The sequence below is a fragment of the Thamnophis sirtalis genome, unplaced genomic scaffold (assembly GCF_051295495.1).
Source record: "Thamnophis sirtalis isolate CommonGarterSnake01/CBP01778 unplaced genomic scaffold, rThaSir2_p1.2 scaffold_13, whole genome shotgun sequence".
NCBI lineage: Eukaryota > Metazoa > Chordata > Lepidosauria > Squamata > Natricidae > Thamnophis > Thamnophis sirtalis.
Window position 1 is genome coordinate 55,598,148 of NW_028261393.1, and position 19,633 is coordinate 55,617,780.

Here is a 19,633-nt window from a genome sequence, read left to right on the forward strand (position 1 = left end):
AAAGGTCAAGCAAAGTGCATCCTTCTGTTGTAAGCAACGAAGAATGTGGGGCTGGGGGTTGGGGGGAGTGTGCATGGGAAGGGGGGTTGGTTGGGGGAAGGGAGGGGGAGCCGGCAGAACACAAAAGCCCTGAATTTGGTAATTTGCAAGGATGGTTCAAACACACACAAGTTCTAACAGCCTATAAACCGCACAGAGGCTCAGGCAGGGTAGAAAGCACATTAAAAAAAAGGAAAACCAGCCATTTGTAATGTATCGTGTTCTTATGCTGCTGTCCAAGTAAGCAACAAGTTGTAGAACAAAGAAGGGGAACATTTATGGCCTCAAAGACTTTAGATGAGCAGATGCAGGAACTGGGCACGTCCAGTTTAAGGGAGGGAAGGACTAAGGGGTAACATGATCGCAGTCTTCCAATATTTGAGGGGCAATCACAGAGGGTGGGGCGGGGTGTCAATCTATGCTCCAAACCACCTGAAAATAGGTCAAGAAGCAAAGGAAGAGAGATCCAAGCTAGAATTAAGGAGAAACTTGCTGATGCTAAGAACAATCAACCAGTGGAACAGAAGTTGCCTCCAGAAGCTGTGAAGGCTCCAACACTGGAAGTTTTTAAGATGTTGGATAACCATTTGACTGGTGTGTAAGGTCTCCTACTTGAGCAGGGTGATTGACTTAGAAGACCACCAAGGTGTCCCCCCCAACTTTGTTATTATTGTGACTATTGTTAGATATTAACTTTTTGCTTTCGCTCTGGGCGAAAGCAAAGTCAGTTCTGTTTTAGAATTAAAATTTAAATATTTATTTTACTTTTGGTGTGCTTTTAAACCATGTCGCCATCAGGGAAGGGAGCAACTGGCAATCACATAACCTCAGGGCGCGCCCCCCCCCTCACTTGTAAATACAGGTTGGTTGCTAAACACCCTAATTTTGATCACATGACCCTGAGGAGGCTGTAATGGCCGTAAGTGTGAAGACTGGTCATAAGTCACTTTTTTTCAGAGCCATTTGAACATTTGCTAAATTAATAGTAAGTTGAAGGCTACCCATATTCGAGCCCATCTCAAACGAAGTAGTTTAGTCTTCTAGCACAGTGTTTCTCAACCTTGGCGACTTTAAGTCCTGTGGACTTCAACTCCCAGAATTCCCCAGCCAGCTATGCTGGCTGGGGGATTCTGGGAGTTGAAGTCCACAGGACTTAAAGTTGCCAAGGTTGAGAAACACTGTTCTAGCAAATATAATTTCATGATACCTACCTAGTGCGGCTGACAAAATGTTCCCAGTCCTTGGCAGTTTAAAAACCACAGTGGATGGCTTTCATATCTCCAGCTCCATTGTGACTTATTCCACAAATAAGTGTCTTCTTTGTGTTTCTTTGGCACAAAGGGGGGAAAAAAAGGCTTCCTTTTCAATCTTACATACCCAGAGAATGCCAGCCTCCGAAGTTCCAAGACCTCTTTCTCAAAATGAAACCATTCAAAGCACCAGAGTGTTGCTGTAAATCTATTTCTTAGAGGTTTTATGCCGCGGAAAAAGCCACCTCGTATTTTTTTCGCAGCCTAAAACTCGCTCTGACTTGCTGCAAACGAACATTTCTTGCCCTGAATCAATATTGCAAAAAAGAGATTTTTTGTGACCCTCTCCTTATTTTGCCGTACCGAGACAGGCAAAGGGAGTGGAAGGGGATGTCGGATGTCCATTCTTGACCGACATCGGGACACAAAGGCAGCTGGGGTTTCATTGTGTGCTTCTGCCTCTCGGGGGGCACCTTCATCAATAGGTCAATAGGCTGCCTTCATCCCCGCCTGGTCCCTCTGGCGCAGAATGGTCACCCAGTTCCAAGGTCAGCAGGAGGGCAGCCTTTTGTCTCCAGCCCCTGAAAGGTTTTAGAGCAAAAGGCTGGCTTTTAAAAGGTTCCCAAAGGTGGGAAAGCAAGAAAGAGGAGTGAGTTTGGCAAACATTTGCAAGATTTCAACAATCGTTCGCATTCCTTGTTTTCTGCCTCTTCCAATCATAGTGGAGGGATAATTTGATCACTATGAGGGGCCGAGTAGAATATTTGCACACCCACGTAAAATTTATACTATGGTGAAAAACGTATGGCCAATTTCGCAGTTTTGGTGTGTATTTAACAGCAAGGGATGGCAAACGATACCCTGGTCTTAGGGAATCCCAGAGTTCCCCACCACGCGATTCACTTAACAACTGCCAGTGACTCATTTCACAACCACAATTCTCATCCCAGTAAAGTCTGCAAGAGTAGATGGGAAGTTTTTAAAAACAACGAAAAACCAACCTCCCGCATTGTTTGTGTGTAAATGTCACAGTAGCCTGTCCACGACTGTGCTTTCCATTTTGTCCCCAAGAAGAGTGAGGGGGGAAAAGCTTTGTTCCAACGTTGCCCAGCTGGGGAGTCTGGGGGGGGGGAAGAGGAGGGGGAGGAAATAGAAAGAATGTGGCAAGTGGGCTAGAAAGACGGCAGTTAATTAACTCTGGCTTGCAAAACCAGCAGGCATCCTTCTTCTTCACGCTTTTGCACAATAATCTTTCCATTGCAAAATGCCGATTGTCTTCCCCCCAACCAATTACCAGAGTTTTTGTATGCAAGCCCTCAAGGAAAAGCAATTCCCTCCTCCCTGACTTCGTTTTCATCACACAACAATCCTGTGGGGTAGGCTAGGCTGAGAGATTGTGGCATTCAGAGCCTTCAAACGTGGTTTGTTTAGTTTAGTGGGGCATGTAAACCCAGTCTGGATTTTGCAAATGCTCCTCCTTGTCTATCAAGCCAGCAGGTCCTGCTTCACTAGACCAGTGTTTCTCAACCTTGGCAACTTGAAGATGTCCGGACTTCAACTCCCAGAATTCCCCAGCCAGCATTCGCTGGCTGGGGAATTCTGGGAGTTGAAATCCGGACATCTTCAAGTTGCCAAGGTTGAGAAACACTGGTCTAGACGAAGGTCCGTACTTCAGGTTACCGGTGAAATTTGCTCATCCTTGTTGTCCAATCCGAGCCGAGGTTGTAAAACATAAGGAAGCAAATCCTATTAAATCCTAGTTCCCACTTGTCACGAAGCCCAGGTGGCAGGTGGAAGTTAGCCTGGGTGTGTCATGTCAGCCTTTGCAAAGGGCTGGGAAACCAGATTTGCTTTGAAAGATGCCATCAGGTGGAAAGTTGGAGGGGGTTTGCATCCAATGCATGTTATGTGGCTACCCTGCATTTCAATCCTGTAGAATAAAGGAGGCATTTTTTCAAACTTGGCTACTCGAAGAACAGTGGACTTCAATCCCTCAGCCAGCAAAAAAGCCTGGAAGAAAGTCCTCCTGGAGTCCCAAAAGTGCTTCTTCAAGAGGAGACTGGGTTTTCTGATTTTTCCCTTGAAGACGTTTTGCTTCTCATCCAAGCAACTTCTTCAACTCTGACTGGATGGTGGGGAAGAAGCTTCTTGGATAGAAGGGAAACGTCTTCAAGAGAAAACAAAGAAAGTCCAGTTGCCCCTTGAAAAAGCACTTTTGGATGACTGATCTCTCCCGTGTGGAGTCTGCTTGTCATGGCCGCGCTCGGCCAGGAGGGGGAGCCCCTTCCGCAGCTCGAGAAACGGCGTGGCTTTGCAGCACAAAAAGCCCGCAAAAGTTTTAAACGCGCCGAGTTTCCCTTGACACGTGTTTGCACGCCAAGCATGTGTGGCATCAGGCACCACGGGACTTCATTACTTTTCATATGTATGTAAAGGGGCGCGTGGTTTTGTGTTTTGTTTTTCAAAGCAATAAAATAAATACCGTTATATTTTAAATACATCATTTAAGTTCCCGGCTGATTGGAACGCGTTTGAAAGCAGCCCGACACCGAATGGATTAAAAAAAAATTAACAAGAGGAATCTTCGCGCATGCTCAGTTGCTTCGCAGCCTCATGGGGCGCCTACTTCCTTTTCGATGCGGCTGCGCGGAAGCGCCGCTTCAACCCTTCCCGGAAAGCGAAAGCAAATGCGCACGCGCGACTCTCCTTCCACACGCGAGATAGGATGTTGGCCTCATCCCAACCGTCGCGCGGCCTTCTGCGCACGCGCCTCGTCGACCGTTCCCCCCCCCCGCTGCCTTTTGGGGGCGTTTCCTTCTTTCCCCTTTTCCCTAGGCGCATGCGCAGCGACGGCGTCCGCTAGGGGAGGGGAAGAGGGAGGGCGACGTGCGGGATGACGTAGAACGCCGGTAGCGCGGCCGACGCTCTCTCGCTCGCTGGCGGCGCGCCGTGCGTCCCTTGCGTGCTGGCGTCAGGCTCCGCGGCGCAGCGTCGCCTCTCCTGCTGCCCCTCCGAATGAAAGGGAGCGGGCGAGCGGCGGAGGTCCCGGTCGGCTTCTGAGCGGCGCTTCCCGCGAGTCCTCCTCCGGTTGCGCCGGCCTCCTCGGCCTGAGCCGCCCGGTGAGTCCCACGCCCGGACGCCACCCCGGCAGGTTGCTATGGAAACCGCCCCCCTCCCCCCCTTTCCCTGGGGGGCAGGGGTCCGAGAGAGAAGGGCCGCCGCTTCCGGGGAGCTCCGACCCTGCCCGGCCACGCGGGGAGGCCGGCCCAGCCCTCCTGCTGCTGGGGGTGGAGGGGTCCCCGCAGGCCCCGGGGAGAGGGCCGGGGGTGGGGAGCCCGATCCTGCCCAGGAGGCTCCTCGGAAGGAAAGGGGGCGCTGCCTCCAAGAGGAGGGAGCTGATGGGCCCTGGGCAGGGGGCTTCCAGGCCAAGCTGGGGGGAAGAGACCTACTTGCGGGTGGGGGGGGGGCTCTGCTGTGTCCTGGCTGGCACTTTCCCACGATCTCCCATCCTCCACAGGGAGAGCCCACCGGCCCACCTGAGAGGCTGCAGCTGCTGTAGGGCTGCCCCAGGGGCCCAGCTCTGCCAATGGGCCTTTTCCTGGCATCCCCACCTTAGGAGGCCATCCTGTGCCCCTCCTCTCCTCCAGGCTGCCTCCCCCCCACCCGGCCTCCCTGGGGGCTCCTTTGCAGGAGGGGTGGGGTGTCGGAGGCAGCCTGGAGGAGAGGAGGGGCACAGGATGGCCTCCTAAGGTGGGGATGCCAGGAAAAGGCCCATTGGCAGAGCTGGGCCCCTGGGGCAGCCCTGCAGCAGCTGCAGCTCCTCAGGTGGGCCGGTGGGCTCTCCCTGTGGCGGATGGGAGAGTTGTGGGAAAGTGCCAGCCAGGACACAGCAGAGCTAGTGGGAAAGGCCAGCTTCGCCCAGCCCAGCTGGTGCAGGGCATTCCCCACAGTGCTCCCTCCTGAACCGGAGCCTCCCCTGCTGAAGGGGTGCCAGTGGCTTTGGTGGGGGCGGAATGCCCTTTCTGAATCCATGGTTTACTACCACGGCCCCCTCCCAGGTCTTATGTCGCCCCTAAACTCTGTAATTCAAGGGCTCAAAGGGAGGAGGTGCCTTTGCCCCCATAGGGCTTCTCTCCCGCTTCCCACCTTTGCGGGGGGGGGGGGTCCCTGGAGTCTGGCCAGAGGGGCCTTATTCTCATCTCAGTTGAGTGTATCGCCTTCCGACTGCGAAGGAACCACGGAAGGAGTTGGGCTCTCAAAAGATTGTGTCCAAACCCACAAGAGACCCAAGTTCTCGCCTTTGATTTAATGTCTGGGTGCCCGTAAGAAATTGGGGCGAGGGGTGAAAGCGTGCGATGTGCAGGCTCTGTGGGCTGATCGAGATGCCCTTTGGATAATGTGCCAACTTGGCATTCGACTTCTGAGGCTTCCTCCCCATTGCTGGTTAATTCAAGAAATGACCCTGCTAATCCTTTGAGGTGCCACCTGTACACCTGCATAGGTGTGAAAGTATGCACCAGTATTTAATGTTTTCTTCACACGGTTAACCTAGGTGTCCAACATCATATTTGGGGGGGGGGATTGGCTTTGTCATTACCTGTATTCTGCAAGTCTTTAAGGCTAAGGTGATGCCGTGGGCACCTGTCTTTTCTACCTTCTAACTGCAGTGAATGGTCTGAATAATCAAGAGACCTGAAAGAGATTTTAAGGGTGGGATGACAAAACCAGCCATGTAGAGGAACAGATTTTACAGTGTTTATTTATAGAGTGAACAATATTATTTTTAGCTATTTGCTCTATATTTCTGAAACGAGGTTGGTACAGTGTATCTATTGTGGCAAAGGTTCCACAGTTGCAACTGTGGTCGCAAATCCAAGAAACCCGTGTTTGAAAGCTCGCCTATAAGTCAATATCTCGGAATTCCTCCAGGTATTTGGTCTTCTTGAGATCTAGGAAGTGTGAATCTCTTGGAAAAGGGACATGCTAAGGCTTGACTGGCAGCTCAGACGGAGCCAGCATGTGGACCAGCTCTTGAATTTCCCTCCTTGCCCTCAGCTTAGGTGACATCACTGCTGCCCTCCCTCCTTTGGGGCTGAATAAAGCCGGCTGCTGTGGAGCTGTCTTTTTAGGACCATTCTCTCCCCCCCTCCCTTGCTTTTGGAACCATCCATTTCGGAAAGCAGTGGAGGCTACCCGAAGGGCATACCATGCAGCTGATATTTGGGGGGGGGAGAAGGGGAATCAAGCTTGCCTTCTTATGAGGAAGCCTCTTGCACCAAATATAGTCTTGCTTCCCTAGACAGCCCTGATTTTCCCAAGCTAAAGTCAAGAAGGATGTCCTCAGCTTAGTGGCCCCACGGAAGGGCCCAGTCTAGGATGTCTTTAGCTGGGGTGCTGAGTGGTGCTGTGCGTGAGAAGGTAAGGCTTGGGTTTGTGTGCGAAATATTTCTGGAATTCACGTCACGTTAATATGCATCTCACAGTGATGGTGAGGCTGTGTTGCCACAGCGAAGAAAACATTGCTAAGCTTTTTTTTTTTTTAAAGAAGCATTAAACCACTGTTAGCTCAGAACTTGTCAAATGAGCTTTCAGTACCAAAACCACAAATGCATATCTGGATTATTATTTTTTTTATCAGAATGTATTCATGTTCTGCTATCTGGAACACTTCTAATATATTGGGCTATGACCCAAATCATTCACAAAACAGGTTTGGGAAAGAACCTGGTGCCAGTAAACTAAGGCTGTGTAGAGTTATTTTAAAAACATTAATCTCTGTTCAAAACAAGTACCCTTATTACCAAGACCAGAGCCATGCGCTGGCTTCCTCGACCTAAGGCTCTTTGAGGGCATGGAATTATGTGCCATCGAAGAGCATTATTATGGGGAGGGTCGCCCAGAAAACTGAATGAAGCCATATTGGATGTGCCTGGATCCAAAATCAGATAATCATCGTTGGGACATCGCAATATGGAATGATTTTCCTTTGATTTTTTTTCCTGTTTGGGGGAGAAATTTTCCACTAATTTTTATTCCTTTAAAAATGTTTGTAACATGGCAGTAAGCCAACTTCCTCTTGTATATAAATCGATTACTTACGGCTTTATCTTTGAATGCAAAGAATGTCCATATTCAGTACATTCGTTTTCAGATTCCCGCTTTCTAGAATTTGGATACCATGGGCACTTCCAGAAATTCCGAAAAGAAGAAAACTTTAAAATAAGGCTGCTTTGTTCCCATCGGCCAAAGATCGTGACATCTCCTCTCCTGCAGTCCTAGTCTTTGCAGGTTGTCTTTGGAGAATTATTGTTTTTCACTGAGTCACAGTTTTTTTCCCCCTTGTAGAATGACACTTTTGGAAGCATGCAGGTCTGTTAATGATAAAGCTGGCTTTGATGAGGGATACTGAGGAGCTTCCCTGCACTTCCGTAAATAAAAGTAACATTTCTGTTGGTTGTTTTTCCTAGCTTTTAGCCAGAATTGAAGTGGTGTCCTTCAAGCCATTTTTAAAAAACCATGTCGGGTACTGTTGGGCAGAAGAAGGGCCCCAGGAGGCAGCGCAAGTGTGGCTTTTGCCGATCCAACAAAGAAGATGAATGTGGGCAGCTGTTGCTCTCTGAAAACCAGAAGGTGGCAGCCCATCATAAATGTATGGTGAGTCCCACAAGTGAGGGGGGCCAGTGCAGGTGGTGGCAGAGGAGGAAAGAGGTGTACAATTCTTCCTTGCCTCTTTCTTCTCCCAGAAGCCTCTGTGCTTGCTTTTAGGGTGTGCCTTTCTTCGTTGTGATTTAGCCTAGCTGGTGTTCATGTGACTTTAACCTCTGCCCAGCTGTTATGTCTGATTCCTGAGCTAACATCTGCCTTAGTCCTAGGAGGACTAGGCTGCCCATTGTGTCCGTTACATTGAAGGCAATTTCAGAACGATGGCCTTGCTAGTCTCATATGCTTTTGCGACGGTGACAAAGACTTTCCTGCACTGGGCTCACCTATGATGGATTGAATGTATTCCGATCTGCAAGAGCATAACAAGGTTCCAAGTAATGTTTTTCTGTATGTCCAGCTTTTCTCGTCTGCTCTGGTGTCTTCACACACTGATAATGAGAGTCTTGGAGGTTTTTCCATTGAAGATGTACAGAAAGAAATGAAAAGAGGCACAAAACTGGTAAGTTAGCATTGCTGGTAGTAATAGAACCTAAACATGGGATGTTCATTGTTAAAATCTCGTCTTGGTACAAGCCTTCCCTAATCTGAGCAGTCATGTGGAAGAAATGGATATTTAAGCTGTTCTTCTATTTAGAAGTAGCTCTGTGGTTGCTTTTCAAAGAATTGGGTGTATTGTATTGTGATATGGTCAATAGAACAGAAAATTCCTAAGTAGAGGTTTCCTCGAGTCATCAGATATTCTGAAAAGGATAGACTGTTTTAAATTTTTATTTGCTGTCAATTTGTACCTGGAGCTCTAGGTGGTTTAGAGCATTTTATGAGAGATGTTTCAAACTGTGCGCAGGGAGGTGCTAGCTTTAGCTATTCTCCTATGTTGCTCCTCCAAAAAGGCACGATTAAAGCTTGATGTTAAATATGTCTGTGATGGAGCTGCAAATTACAACCCCTTGAAGATCTATGAATGTAGGGCAGACCGTGGACAAAGGCAATCATAAAAGTAATGGGGTCCAGGCCATGTGAGATTTTACACAATTTATCAGCAGACTCTAGTTAAATTGCCACTAATATGATGTTCAAATCAGATAAGCAGTGGACCAATCTTGCAGTAGTCCTAGCTGCAGAACGTTTAATATATACTCATGTGTGGGGAGACACTGCAGTGAAATGCCTGATGAACACATGAAGCTATGTGGTCTTGCTGCCTAGGAACCCTGAGTAACAGTGGCTTTTTAAGATTGTGGACCAGAAATTGAGATTCCTCTGAGCAGAGATGCCAGCAGATAAATGTGGGACCTTGTGCACACAAACGTCGTCCTTTGTCTTGTCAAAAGAGTTCAAACCCTTAGACGGGGAATATTTGCTTTGTTTTGTACCCCACAGTCAGTCTCTTATGGTAGATGCAGTACAATTTTGGCTCTATCAAAATCAGTGGTGGCATCGCCGTTAATTCCAGTGAAGTGGGAGCTACTATTCTCATCTCAGTGGAAGAGACCTTGAGAATTGGAGACAGTGATTTGGGTTATCAGCCCATTCAAGATTAGTCCGGAGATGGAAGAAGCTTAGAAATCCCGGCTTGTGGTTCATGGCCAGTTAGTTCCCAGAAGGTTAAATTGTGCTGGATGTCCAGTGTGGTTATCTCCCAGCTACTAGGTAGAAGGTCAGCTGTGGAATGTTTTTGCCCGGCTTCTGAAGATGCTCTTCCGCTTTTCATTTTGGGGCTGTAACTGGAGCCTTGCCTGCTCTCATTTTAAAATAGCAGTTAAAGGGCAGGCCGGGTTATCTCACCCCGCCTCTGTTGCTGTCCACCGGGAGAGCAGAAGCCCTAATGGGGTAGTTATCCTTTTTCTTTCAGAAGTGCTCTCTATGCCATTGCCCAGGGGCAACCATTGGCTGTGATGTAAAAACCTGCCACAAGACGTATCACTATTATTGTGCATTGCATGATCAAGCACAAATCCGAGAGAAACCTTCGCAGGGCATATATATGTGAGTATGTCTCATGAAATTGAAGGGATCCAGCACTGTTTTTTTTAAATGGTTGCCATCTTAGCTAAAGCCCCAGAATAGTTAAGTAACTTGGTTTTTCTCTTGTGTTCTGTTCCTAGGATATTATGTCGAAAACACAAGAAAGCACCACACAATTCTGAAGGTAAAGCCATACACAGTTTGTGATGGTTCTTAGCTCTCTGGATCAAACACTCTGGTTTTTTCCCCCTCCGTGAAAAGTGTCTAGAGTGGTCATGAAAACAAGCATTGTCTTTGAATCAGTTTAAAATTCCTTTCTAGAGAGTTCTTCCCCAAACCGTATGCCTCTCAGATACACTCGGCTAGGGTTCCTATAATCCCCAGCAACTGAATGGATTGGGAGGGATGGGAATTGCAGTCAACCCATTTTAAGAGCAATGGGTTGTGTAGGAGTGCTTGCAAGGAATGTTGAAAGGTGGAAGAGGAATTGTGTTGCTTTGGCAATTTCTAATTTTTGGCTCAGAGGCAATACAGGAAGTGAGCAGAGAGAGGGATATAGGAATTAATAGCCCACCTCTAAATCAGGATGGATATAATAAAAGATTTGCTTTGATAGTTGTAACCTTCTTCCTAGCAGCCTTCGGTCTTTTTAATGGTGAAATGGAGCTGCTGTTTTGAGACGGGGCCCCAGAATTTCTAGTGTGTCTACAGAATTGGATCACAAGTCAAACCCTTCAAGTTCCTTGTCTCTTGTGTTTTACCTTTTTCCACTCCAGCAGATTTAGAAGAAGGTCTAAATGAACATGAGCTGGATCCGTCTCCTCCCAAGAAAAGGGGGCGCAAAGGAAGGCCCAGAAAGACAAGCCTTAAAGGGCAGTCGGAAGATGCTCGGTCAACCTCTTCGCACGGCACAGATGACGTAGAGAGCAGTTCTTATGTAAGGAGTTTGTGTGTTAAAACCTCTTCAAAGAAGCACCAGGCTTTCTCTCTCAGTTGCCTTCTCTGGAAACTGTATTTGTTTTTCTGGCATATTATATGTCTTTTTCTTTCAGAGAGACAGATCACCCCACAGAAGCAGCCCCAATGATACAAAACCTAAATGTGGATTCTGTCATGCAGGTGAAGAAGAAAATGAAGCTAGAGGGAAGCTTCATATATTCAATGCCAAAAAGGCAGCAGCACATTACAAGTGCATGGTGAGAAATAGAATGGTGTCTTCCCTTTTTTCTGGTTCACTGGGTAGTCCTAAATCAAACCTGGGCACTTTAAGACCTGTGGACTTCAACTCCCAGAGTTCCTCAGCCAGCAGTTTCCAAAATATTTCATCTGTCCTTGTTAGGCTCCGTAATTATTACCCTAACCTTGAATTAGAACATTATGATTCTAACTCTTCGAAAATTGTAATTTTAAAAGATGGCTTAGTGTTACATATGTGTCTGATTCGGGTGCAAGCAGGGAATAGGTAAGCAATTAGGCTTTTGGGGCACTTGGCATTCAGCGCCTGTCAGACCCAAGGACTGTTGCCAAGAAGATTGGGAGGCACTCAAGAAATGGGCCCTCCAGCCTCGCATAGCATCTGGGTGGCTTCCCCTCTGGGCCCCTTTCCCTAGTCAAGCCGCCTGGTCCGAGAGCTGCCCCTGGTTTTTGCCTTCAGCCAAGTTTCAGCTGTGCTTCTGAAGCCTTGTGTCTCTTTTTCTTCCCAGCTGTTCTCTTCTGGTACTGTGCAACTGACAACAACTTCCAGGGCAGAGTTTGGTGATTTTGATATTAAAACTGTACTTCAAGAAATCAAACGCGGAAAAAGAATGGTATGCCCTTTCAGTTTGAAACTTGACCTGTTACACCTCTGTTTTGTCTCATGCAAAGATCTGAGGGATGCCTGTAGGAGTCCCTTTTCCCCTTTTTTTCTCACGGTGAGCACATGACCAGAGTGGCCCAGTTACAGTGGCGGTTAAGCAGAGGTTTTAGTCTTGCCGTTATTCCTGTGCGGGCCTATAACCTTCAGCTTGGAGGAAAGGCCCAGCCTTACTTCACCTCCTCATCCTCTTCTTATTTCTCTCTTCATGACAGAAGTGTACCCTCTGTAGTCAGTCTGGCGCTACGATTGGATGTGAAATTAAAGCTTGTATCAAGACTTACCATTACCATTGTGGAGTACAGGACAAAGCAAAATACATTGAAAACATGTCACGGGGCATTTACAAGTAAGTGAGTTGTATCTCTCTCTGTGCATTTGATTCTGGGCAGCTACATTATTCTTTCTAAAGAAATCTGTAAACCTAGGACATTGGTAAAAACTAATGGTGTACTGATTCGGCTGAAGGAGTTCTAAACCAGGAAGTATATTCAGGTCAAGGCCTGGAAAGCATACTTGCTAGAAATTGCCTTACATTTGTTTAGATTGGTTAGGAAACATGGGCCGCTCGAGGACATGAGACAACATGTCTAGGAGACTGTGCTGCATTTTTGTGACTGTTTCTGAGTTCATTATGTGGCTTTTAATGCAATACTATCAGTGTTTCCTCCTTTCAAGCTGTTAACTGAACCTTTCCTAGGTAGCTGATGTTGAGAACTGGGGCTTATGTATAGCAGATGCCTCATCTAAGTAGAAGTTGAATAAAGTGCCATTAATTGATGTGCTAACCCAAGTTACCTAGCAGCCTCTGGTGCATGAGATCCAGGCCAGGGTGTGCCTTGGCTGAGATTACAGGCTGCCAGGTCAGCCCCTTGTTTAAACTGCCATAACAGATCCCTCTCTCAAATTTCCTCCAGGCTTTATTGTAAAAACCATAGTGGAAATGACGAACGAGACGAAGAGGATGAGGAGCGAGAAAATAAAAGCCGTGCAAAGTCGGTAGCTGATCACAGTGCAATTCCTCAGCAGCAGCAGCTCAATGGAAATTAGGTATGAAGTTGCCACCTGCCAGTCCTCCTCCTGAGTTACCACTGTACAATTGATGTAGTTGTTGTTAGTGGTAAGACATTTTAAGCCGAGCATATGCCAATAAGTGGTTTTTGGTTTTGTTTTATTTTTTAAAAAAAACTGGAGCCCCTTGGCACAAAAACTGGGGAGATTTCTCAAATTCATCTAACTCTAAAAGAAGACTCCACTCATCGGTCAATAAATATTGCTGTTATGTTCGATCATGCTTTTATTCTCGACTATTTTAAAATTTATCTTTTCCTCATCATCTATTAAATAGGTTTCAAGTGACTGAGTTAAACTGGGAATGAATAAGACATCCATAACTACTAACCTTTTTTAATGCTTAGTAACTTTTTTTCTACTGCCTGTTAGAAATATCCTTGAACTGCCAGAAACGTTCACGTGTATGATGAGCCTTCAGCAGAAGTTGTTTCACATGTCAATATTATGTAGGTAATCTGCAGTGCCTGGAGAAACACGATATCAATGAGATGTAAATTATACAATGTCAACACTGTGGCAGATGATGTAATAGTAAATTCTGTTCCTAGACCTGGAATTAAATTTCTCAGATTTGGAAAACACTCTGTGGCTTTGTGAACACAGCGACCGTCAGAAGTTTTTACTTGCAAATTGGATGTGCCTGTTTCGAGAGCAGGGCTGTTAGAATGTGTGCATTTTACCTTTATCCTTCCCATGCAAATTACAGAAGGCAATGAACTGATCCCTTTTGCAAAACGGCCAATGTACAAAAAGCAATTCTCAGCTCCAGATACCTGCTTTGAGTCTTTGGTGTGGTTCTTTTGGGAGGACTCTACTGCCCGCAGACCTCTCCGGCCGCTGCTGACTGTAAGATGTGAGATTTGAGAGTTATACCAAAAGGCTGTGATGGCTCTTTCTTTCTTTCCAGTCTCCTTTTATTTGAACCCTGTTGCTGGAATAACTGAAAACAAGGTGTTGTCTTCTGGGAGTGTTCAGTGCTGGCCCATTTCTCCTAGATTTCCAAGTTACTGCTTAATGCTTACTTTGGAATTTAATCCCCTCTATTGGACATCATACCTCAAGTGCTCTGTGCTGTGTAGAACACAAGTTTTGTCCAAATATATATATAGCAGATCCTATATGCTGTAAGAAGAATGAAATAAGACACCGAGTCTTGTCTTTTTGTTTTTGTTTTTGAGGTAAGAGGTCAGTAATTATTTTGTGTCGTGTGACCACTATATGAGAATGTTTTGATATTTCATCAAAGTTTCCTGGCAGATCAGTGAGTGCTATTAACCTGCAAGGATGGCTGAAATTATGTTAAGTCTTAACATCCCAGTTTTGACATCATAGAATCCTGATATTTCTTGTAATTGCTTCAGGTGTTTTGGTTCAAACTATTCTAAAAACAAAGTTAAACTTGTTAGCAAACTGCCAATTTCACTCTTCAGATATTTTTCTTATCTCTCAAATGTCAGATCAAGGCAGCAGATTGGAACAGGCTGATAGTTGGATGAAAAGCTGAGAACTTTTCACTTGCAGTTGACACTGCAAAAAAAACCCCTCTGTGATATCTTTGTTTATGAAGTCTTGTTTATTTTTTTATTTTTAACCTTTTGTCTGCTTTTTTTAAAAAAATGCATTTCATTGTCTTGAGGGACTCAACTATTGTGCATAGAACCTCTAAGGCTCTCAAGTTGGAATTTAATCCATTTGGGTTTGAAAACTTCCTGGAAGAATGCAGTTTAGTAGGAAAGTTGTGTATAAAAATAAATATGTTAATTGCTCTTATGCCATTGACCAATTTTTTTTATTTTGTAATGTAACTTTCAAAATTAAAGGCGCCACTTGTACTGAAATAGATTTTTTAGCAGGCTGTGCGGTTTTTCAAAAAAATGGGTTGTGTTGTGGTCTTTAAATGTGTAAAGATTTTGCATTTCTTTCGCAGGATCTCAGTACCCTCTTTCATTTTTATTTCTCAGACATCTATACTTTGTCCTTTGATTCACATACTTAAAAAGCCACAGTGGGAGTTCCCTTTTCCATTCCATTTATTTAAAAGGACTAATCGGTAGAACATTCTTTCTCTTCTGGATGTGAAGACCATGAACGCTCATTGTAACTTCCTGTTTAATTCTGATATGCACGAGAAAAGCTGACAGCTATGGAAACTCTGCCTTGTGGACTTAGTTAAAAATGGGGTGATGTTATACATGCCACTTCAATGGGAAATTCTGTTTCCAGTCTTATTTCTATCTGCAGTAGCTTTCCACACAGCAAAGTTCATAAAAGGGCAAAGTGTTGAAATGATCAGATTCCATGATTTGCCTGAAATAATATTAGAATTTCATCACTGATGTTTTACTTTTAAAACAAAAATGGCCTTTCACAATAAAAGGTGTAACTCTGCTTTCTGTGTTCTCTGAGTAGACCACAGTTGCCAGAACGAAAGGCACAATGCACCCTAACACTTGTAAGGGTCCTTTCTTGAGTCTGCTCAATAGCCTTTTGGTTTTCTGGAACTAGCAAAATTGGTTACATGCAAATGCTGTCATTTTTAGGCCATAGAGAACATGGTTTCCCTTCCAACTCACTGCTAGAAATTATTTGCTGAGGGTGCAATGGAGGAGCACTCAAGAGAAAAAGATGCAAAGATGAAAATGTCAATATCGATCATTTGCAGCCATATGTAAAACTTTGTAAGTAAATTCTGTTGGATTCAGAAGAGGTCCTATTTCAGTTCATTGCCCGTATTATTATTATTTTTTGCTTGCTTAACAGGGAATTTTCTACAGCATGTTGTATATTCAGCCATGTTATACTCATCAAGTCCTGCTGCAGATGTAAATCTGCTTTTGTACTTTCCTTGACTGGGGTCATAGCAACTGTGTCGGAACATAGCTTCTCCTAAGCAGCACTTTTGCTTCTAGGACAAAAGAGCCCTACAGAAGAATGGAAGTTAGTCTACTGTACCCACTCCACAGACTATTATTTCCCACCAAGTCTTCAATACTATTGTAAATATTCATTTGTATAGTGTTATCAGTGTGTGTGTGTGTGTGTGTGTATTCCTTAGGAGCATAAAAAAATCGTCCCTGCTTCTAAAAAGTTTATTGTCTAAAATTGATCTCAAGAGGCAACAGATGAAGAAGTATGTGAGGTAGAAGTTCCTGCTCATAAGGCATGTAGTGTAATCTTGTGCTCACTTGAAATACGCCATCCTAAACATGGCAAGATTTATTTCTGACCAAATGATAGTGTTGTACTTGTTTCAGAAATACCTGTAATTCTTGGCTATGCCTTAAAAAGCTCTTTAGTTCTGCTTTTGTTGCATTTTTTAAAAAACTGGATTAGAACTAATCCAGGTTTTATTTTAAATGCAGTCATATAAAGAAAAGTGGCTTTTTGGGGTTTCAGACAAAGTCTGACTTGCCTTCATTCTGCTGGAAAAACAATGATCTTTTGAAAATATATGTGTCATCATGCTCCAAACAATTCCTTATTTCTTTGAATTATCAGCCACATTAGAACAAGGGTTTGCTCTTGAAACACAAGGTATGTTCTATTCCATACTGTATAGAAGCTGTCATTTTTTATTCTTTAGAAGGCACAGAAGCAATGATAACTACAAGTTTATTACATCTCCAAAAGCAAATTTATACACGCAGAGAACAAAGAGAGAGCAGACAACAATGAAGATAAGACCTAGAACAGATAGTTGCCAAAATATATTAGGAAATAAAAGAGTAATGATCTAGCACAGTGGTCTCCAACCTTGGCAACTTTAAGACCTGTGGACTTCAACTCCCAGAGTTCCTCAGCCAGCAAAGCTGGCTGAGGAACTCTGGGAGTTGAAGTCCACAAGTCTTAAAGTTGCCAAGGTTGGAGACCACTGATCTAGCACATCTGATAACAATGATGCAAGTATCCATGAGTAATTTGAAGGATATCACCACTTTATTTAAGGTAGGCATCTGGAAGAGAACTTTGGGTAAATATAATACATATTCGTCCATGGACGGCTGCAAAGAGAGGTAGAAGTCTGCCTCTTTAGGCCCCGCAGTCATTTGTTTAGCAATCTCAGGGCAAGCAAACTCTGCAAATTTAAACTTAGAAGGATGGTAGGATTCATCCTCCTGTTGACTTAACGGCCTTGAATTACCAATGCAACCACTGGAAACAGAAACACAGATAATATTTAACAAGACCTCCTTGTCTTACCTGCTGAACAAAGGACAGAGTCCCCGATCAATGGGTTTGGCAGCTCACAGGTGTTCTCCCAAGTGGGTGCAAATTAGCACACGCCAAGAGAACCATAGCAACACACGCGCAAGCCGTACCAATGGTTTCTGCATGAATAAAGCAAAAGGCAGTACAAGAAACAGGTCAAATGTCTGTCATAAAGAAGGACAATTGAACACTTTTTTGTTAAATTAAAAAAAATGACACTATTCCCAGGCATCCGCCATTCAGAAGAACACATATTTTTTGAAAAAAAGTCCTATCTTTGGAAGGATTTTTGTTGTGCTTGCACCCTTCGGTCTACCAATTGCATAGCCCTCTATTCACCTAGACCATAGTTTACCTTGCTGGAACAAACTAATATATAGATGAAATGGATTTTTAATTCTTAACAGCTCTGAGATCTTCCAGCAGGGCTACCTAGTCGGGACCCTGAGACTGGCAAAGGGGATAGCAAACCTAGCCAGGATGGCCTGGTGGTTAAGGCACCAGGCTAGAAAACAAGGCCATGAGTTCAAGTCCTGCCTTAGCCATGAAAGCTAAGCCATCTGGGTGACCTTAGGCCAGTCCCCCCCTCAGCCCACCTCACAGGGTGGTTGTGAGAAAAATAGGAAGAGGAAGGTATGTTTAAATATGTCCGCTGCCTTGAGTTATTTGTAAGGGATTCAAATAAAAATAAATCCCTATCCTCAAAGGCACATTTTTCCAATCATCCTTTTTAAAAAACAAAACAAAACCTGAAAGCATTTCAAACCTTCAAAACCACGGGGCAGAATTAAACATACCAGCCTATATGAAAAAGGGAAGAGTGGGCTGCCTATATTTCATTATTGTTAAGGGACATTTTTTACCTAAACACGGATTCAGCGTAACCAGGTTTAAGGAAAGAGTCGGCCAGAGACATCTAGTCAGCTGATATCTACATTTCTCATTCTATTTATAATTTATAATCGTATTTATTTTTTATTATTCATATATATCATCTATCTACAGTACTGTGCAAAAGTTTTAGGCAGGTGTGAAAAAAATGCTATAAACAATGCTTTAAAAAATGGAAGTGTTAAACGTTTATGTTCATAAATGAACAAAATGCAGTGAATGAACAAAAGAGAAATCTAAATCAAATAAGTATTTGGTGACACCACCCTTTGCTTTCAAAACAGCAGCAATTCTTCTAGGTACACTTGCACACAGTTTTTGAAGGAACTCGGCTGGTAGGTTGTTCCAAACATCTTGGAGAACTAACCACAGATCTTCTGTGGATGTAGGCTTTCTCACATCCTTCTGTCTCTTCATGTAATCCCAGACACACTCGGTGATGTTGAGATCAGGGCTCTGTGGGGGCCATGCCATCACTTCCAGTACTTCTTGTTCTTCTTGACGCTGAAGATAGTTCTTAATGACTTTTGGCTGTATGCTTGGGGGTCGTTGTCTTGCTGCAGAATAAATTTGGGGCCAATCATACGCCTCCCTGATGGTACTGCATGATGGATAAGTATCCGCCTGTATTTCTCAGCATTGAGAACACCGTTAATCCTGACCAAATCTCCAACTCCATTTGCAGAAACGCAGCCCCAAACATTCAAGGAAGCTCCACCGTGCTTCACTGTTGCCACTGTACCGCTCTCCAGCCCTTCGACGAACACACTCACTGCCTTCTGCTACAGCCAAATATTCCCCATTTTGACTCATCGGTCCAGAGCACCTGCTGCCATTTTTCTGCACCCCAGTTCCTATGTTTTCGTGCATCCTTTAGTCGCTTGGCCTTGTTCCCACGTCGGAGGTATGGCTTTTTGGCTGCAACTCTTCCATGAAGGCCACTTCTGGCCAGGCTTCTCCGGACAGTGTACCTGGGTCCCATTGGTTTCTGCCAGTTCTGAGCCGATGGCACTGCTGGACATCTTCCGATTTCGAAGGGTAATAAGCTTGATGTGTCTTTCATTTGCTGCACTAAGTTTTCCTTGGCCGAGCACTGCGTCTACGATCCTCAACGTTGCCCATTTCTTTGTGCTTCTTCAAAAGAGCTTGAACAGCACATCTTGAAACCCCCGTCTGCGTTGAAATCTTTGTATGGGAGAGACCTTGTTGATGCAGTATAACTAACCTTGTGACTTGTTGCTGTACTCGATCTTGCCATGACATCAAACTGTCTTTCACAACCTCACCTTGGTAGCTGAGTTTGGCTGTTCCTCCCCCAGTTTTACGCCTCCTACCCAGCTGTTTCTGTGTCAGTTCATGACTGGGTTTCAACCTAGGTGTGACATTGATGATCATTAGCACCTTTTTGGTATTAATTGGTTGATCATACACCTGACTATAATCCTACAAAATCCCTGACTTTGTGCAAGAGTACCTATGAGAATGGATACTGGCTTGAAGGCAAAAGGTAGTGACACAAAATATTGATTTGATTTAGATTTTTCTTTTGTTCGCTCACTTTGTGTTTTGAAAATTGACAAAAATAAACAATCATTATTTATATTTCTGAAAGCATTCTTTGTTTACAGCATTTTTTCACACCTGCCTAAAACTTTTGCAGAATACTGTCTGTCTCTCTGTCTGTCTA

General features: G+C 44.7%; 1 protein-coding gene across 4 annotated transcripts; it reads left to right on the plus strand.

Annotated features, from left to right (window-relative positions):
* Positions 1–4,225: 4,225 nt before the first annotated feature.
* On the plus strand, positions 4,226–15,790 carry PHF6 (PHD finger protein 6). Of its 4 annotated transcripts, none has more exons than XM_087728431.1 (11): positions 4,226–4,408; positions 7,757–7,943; positions 8,350–8,451; positions 9,805–9,938; positions 10,058–10,101; positions 10,694–10,854; positions 10,970–11,113; positions 11,621–11,725; positions 11,988–12,121; positions 12,690–12,822; positions 15,607–15,790. In XM_087728431.1, exons 2-10 carry the CDS (start codon positions 7,806–7,808, stop codon positions 12,820–12,822), a joined length of 1,095 nt encoding a protein of 364 aa, XP_087584557.1. In that variant the 5' UTR covers positions 4,226–4,408; positions 7,757–7,805; the 3' UTR covers positions 15,607–15,790. The 4 variants fall into 4 exon arrangements, with proteins under 4 accessions (XP_087584557.1, XP_087584556.1, XP_087584555.1 ...); XM_087728430.1 differs by lacking the exon at positions 15,607–15,790 and adding an exon at positions 14,808–15,101; XM_087728429.1 differs by lacking the exon at positions 15,607–15,790 and adding an exon at positions 13,216–14,688.
* The last annotated feature ends 3,843 nt before the right edge of the window (positions 15,791–19,633 follow it).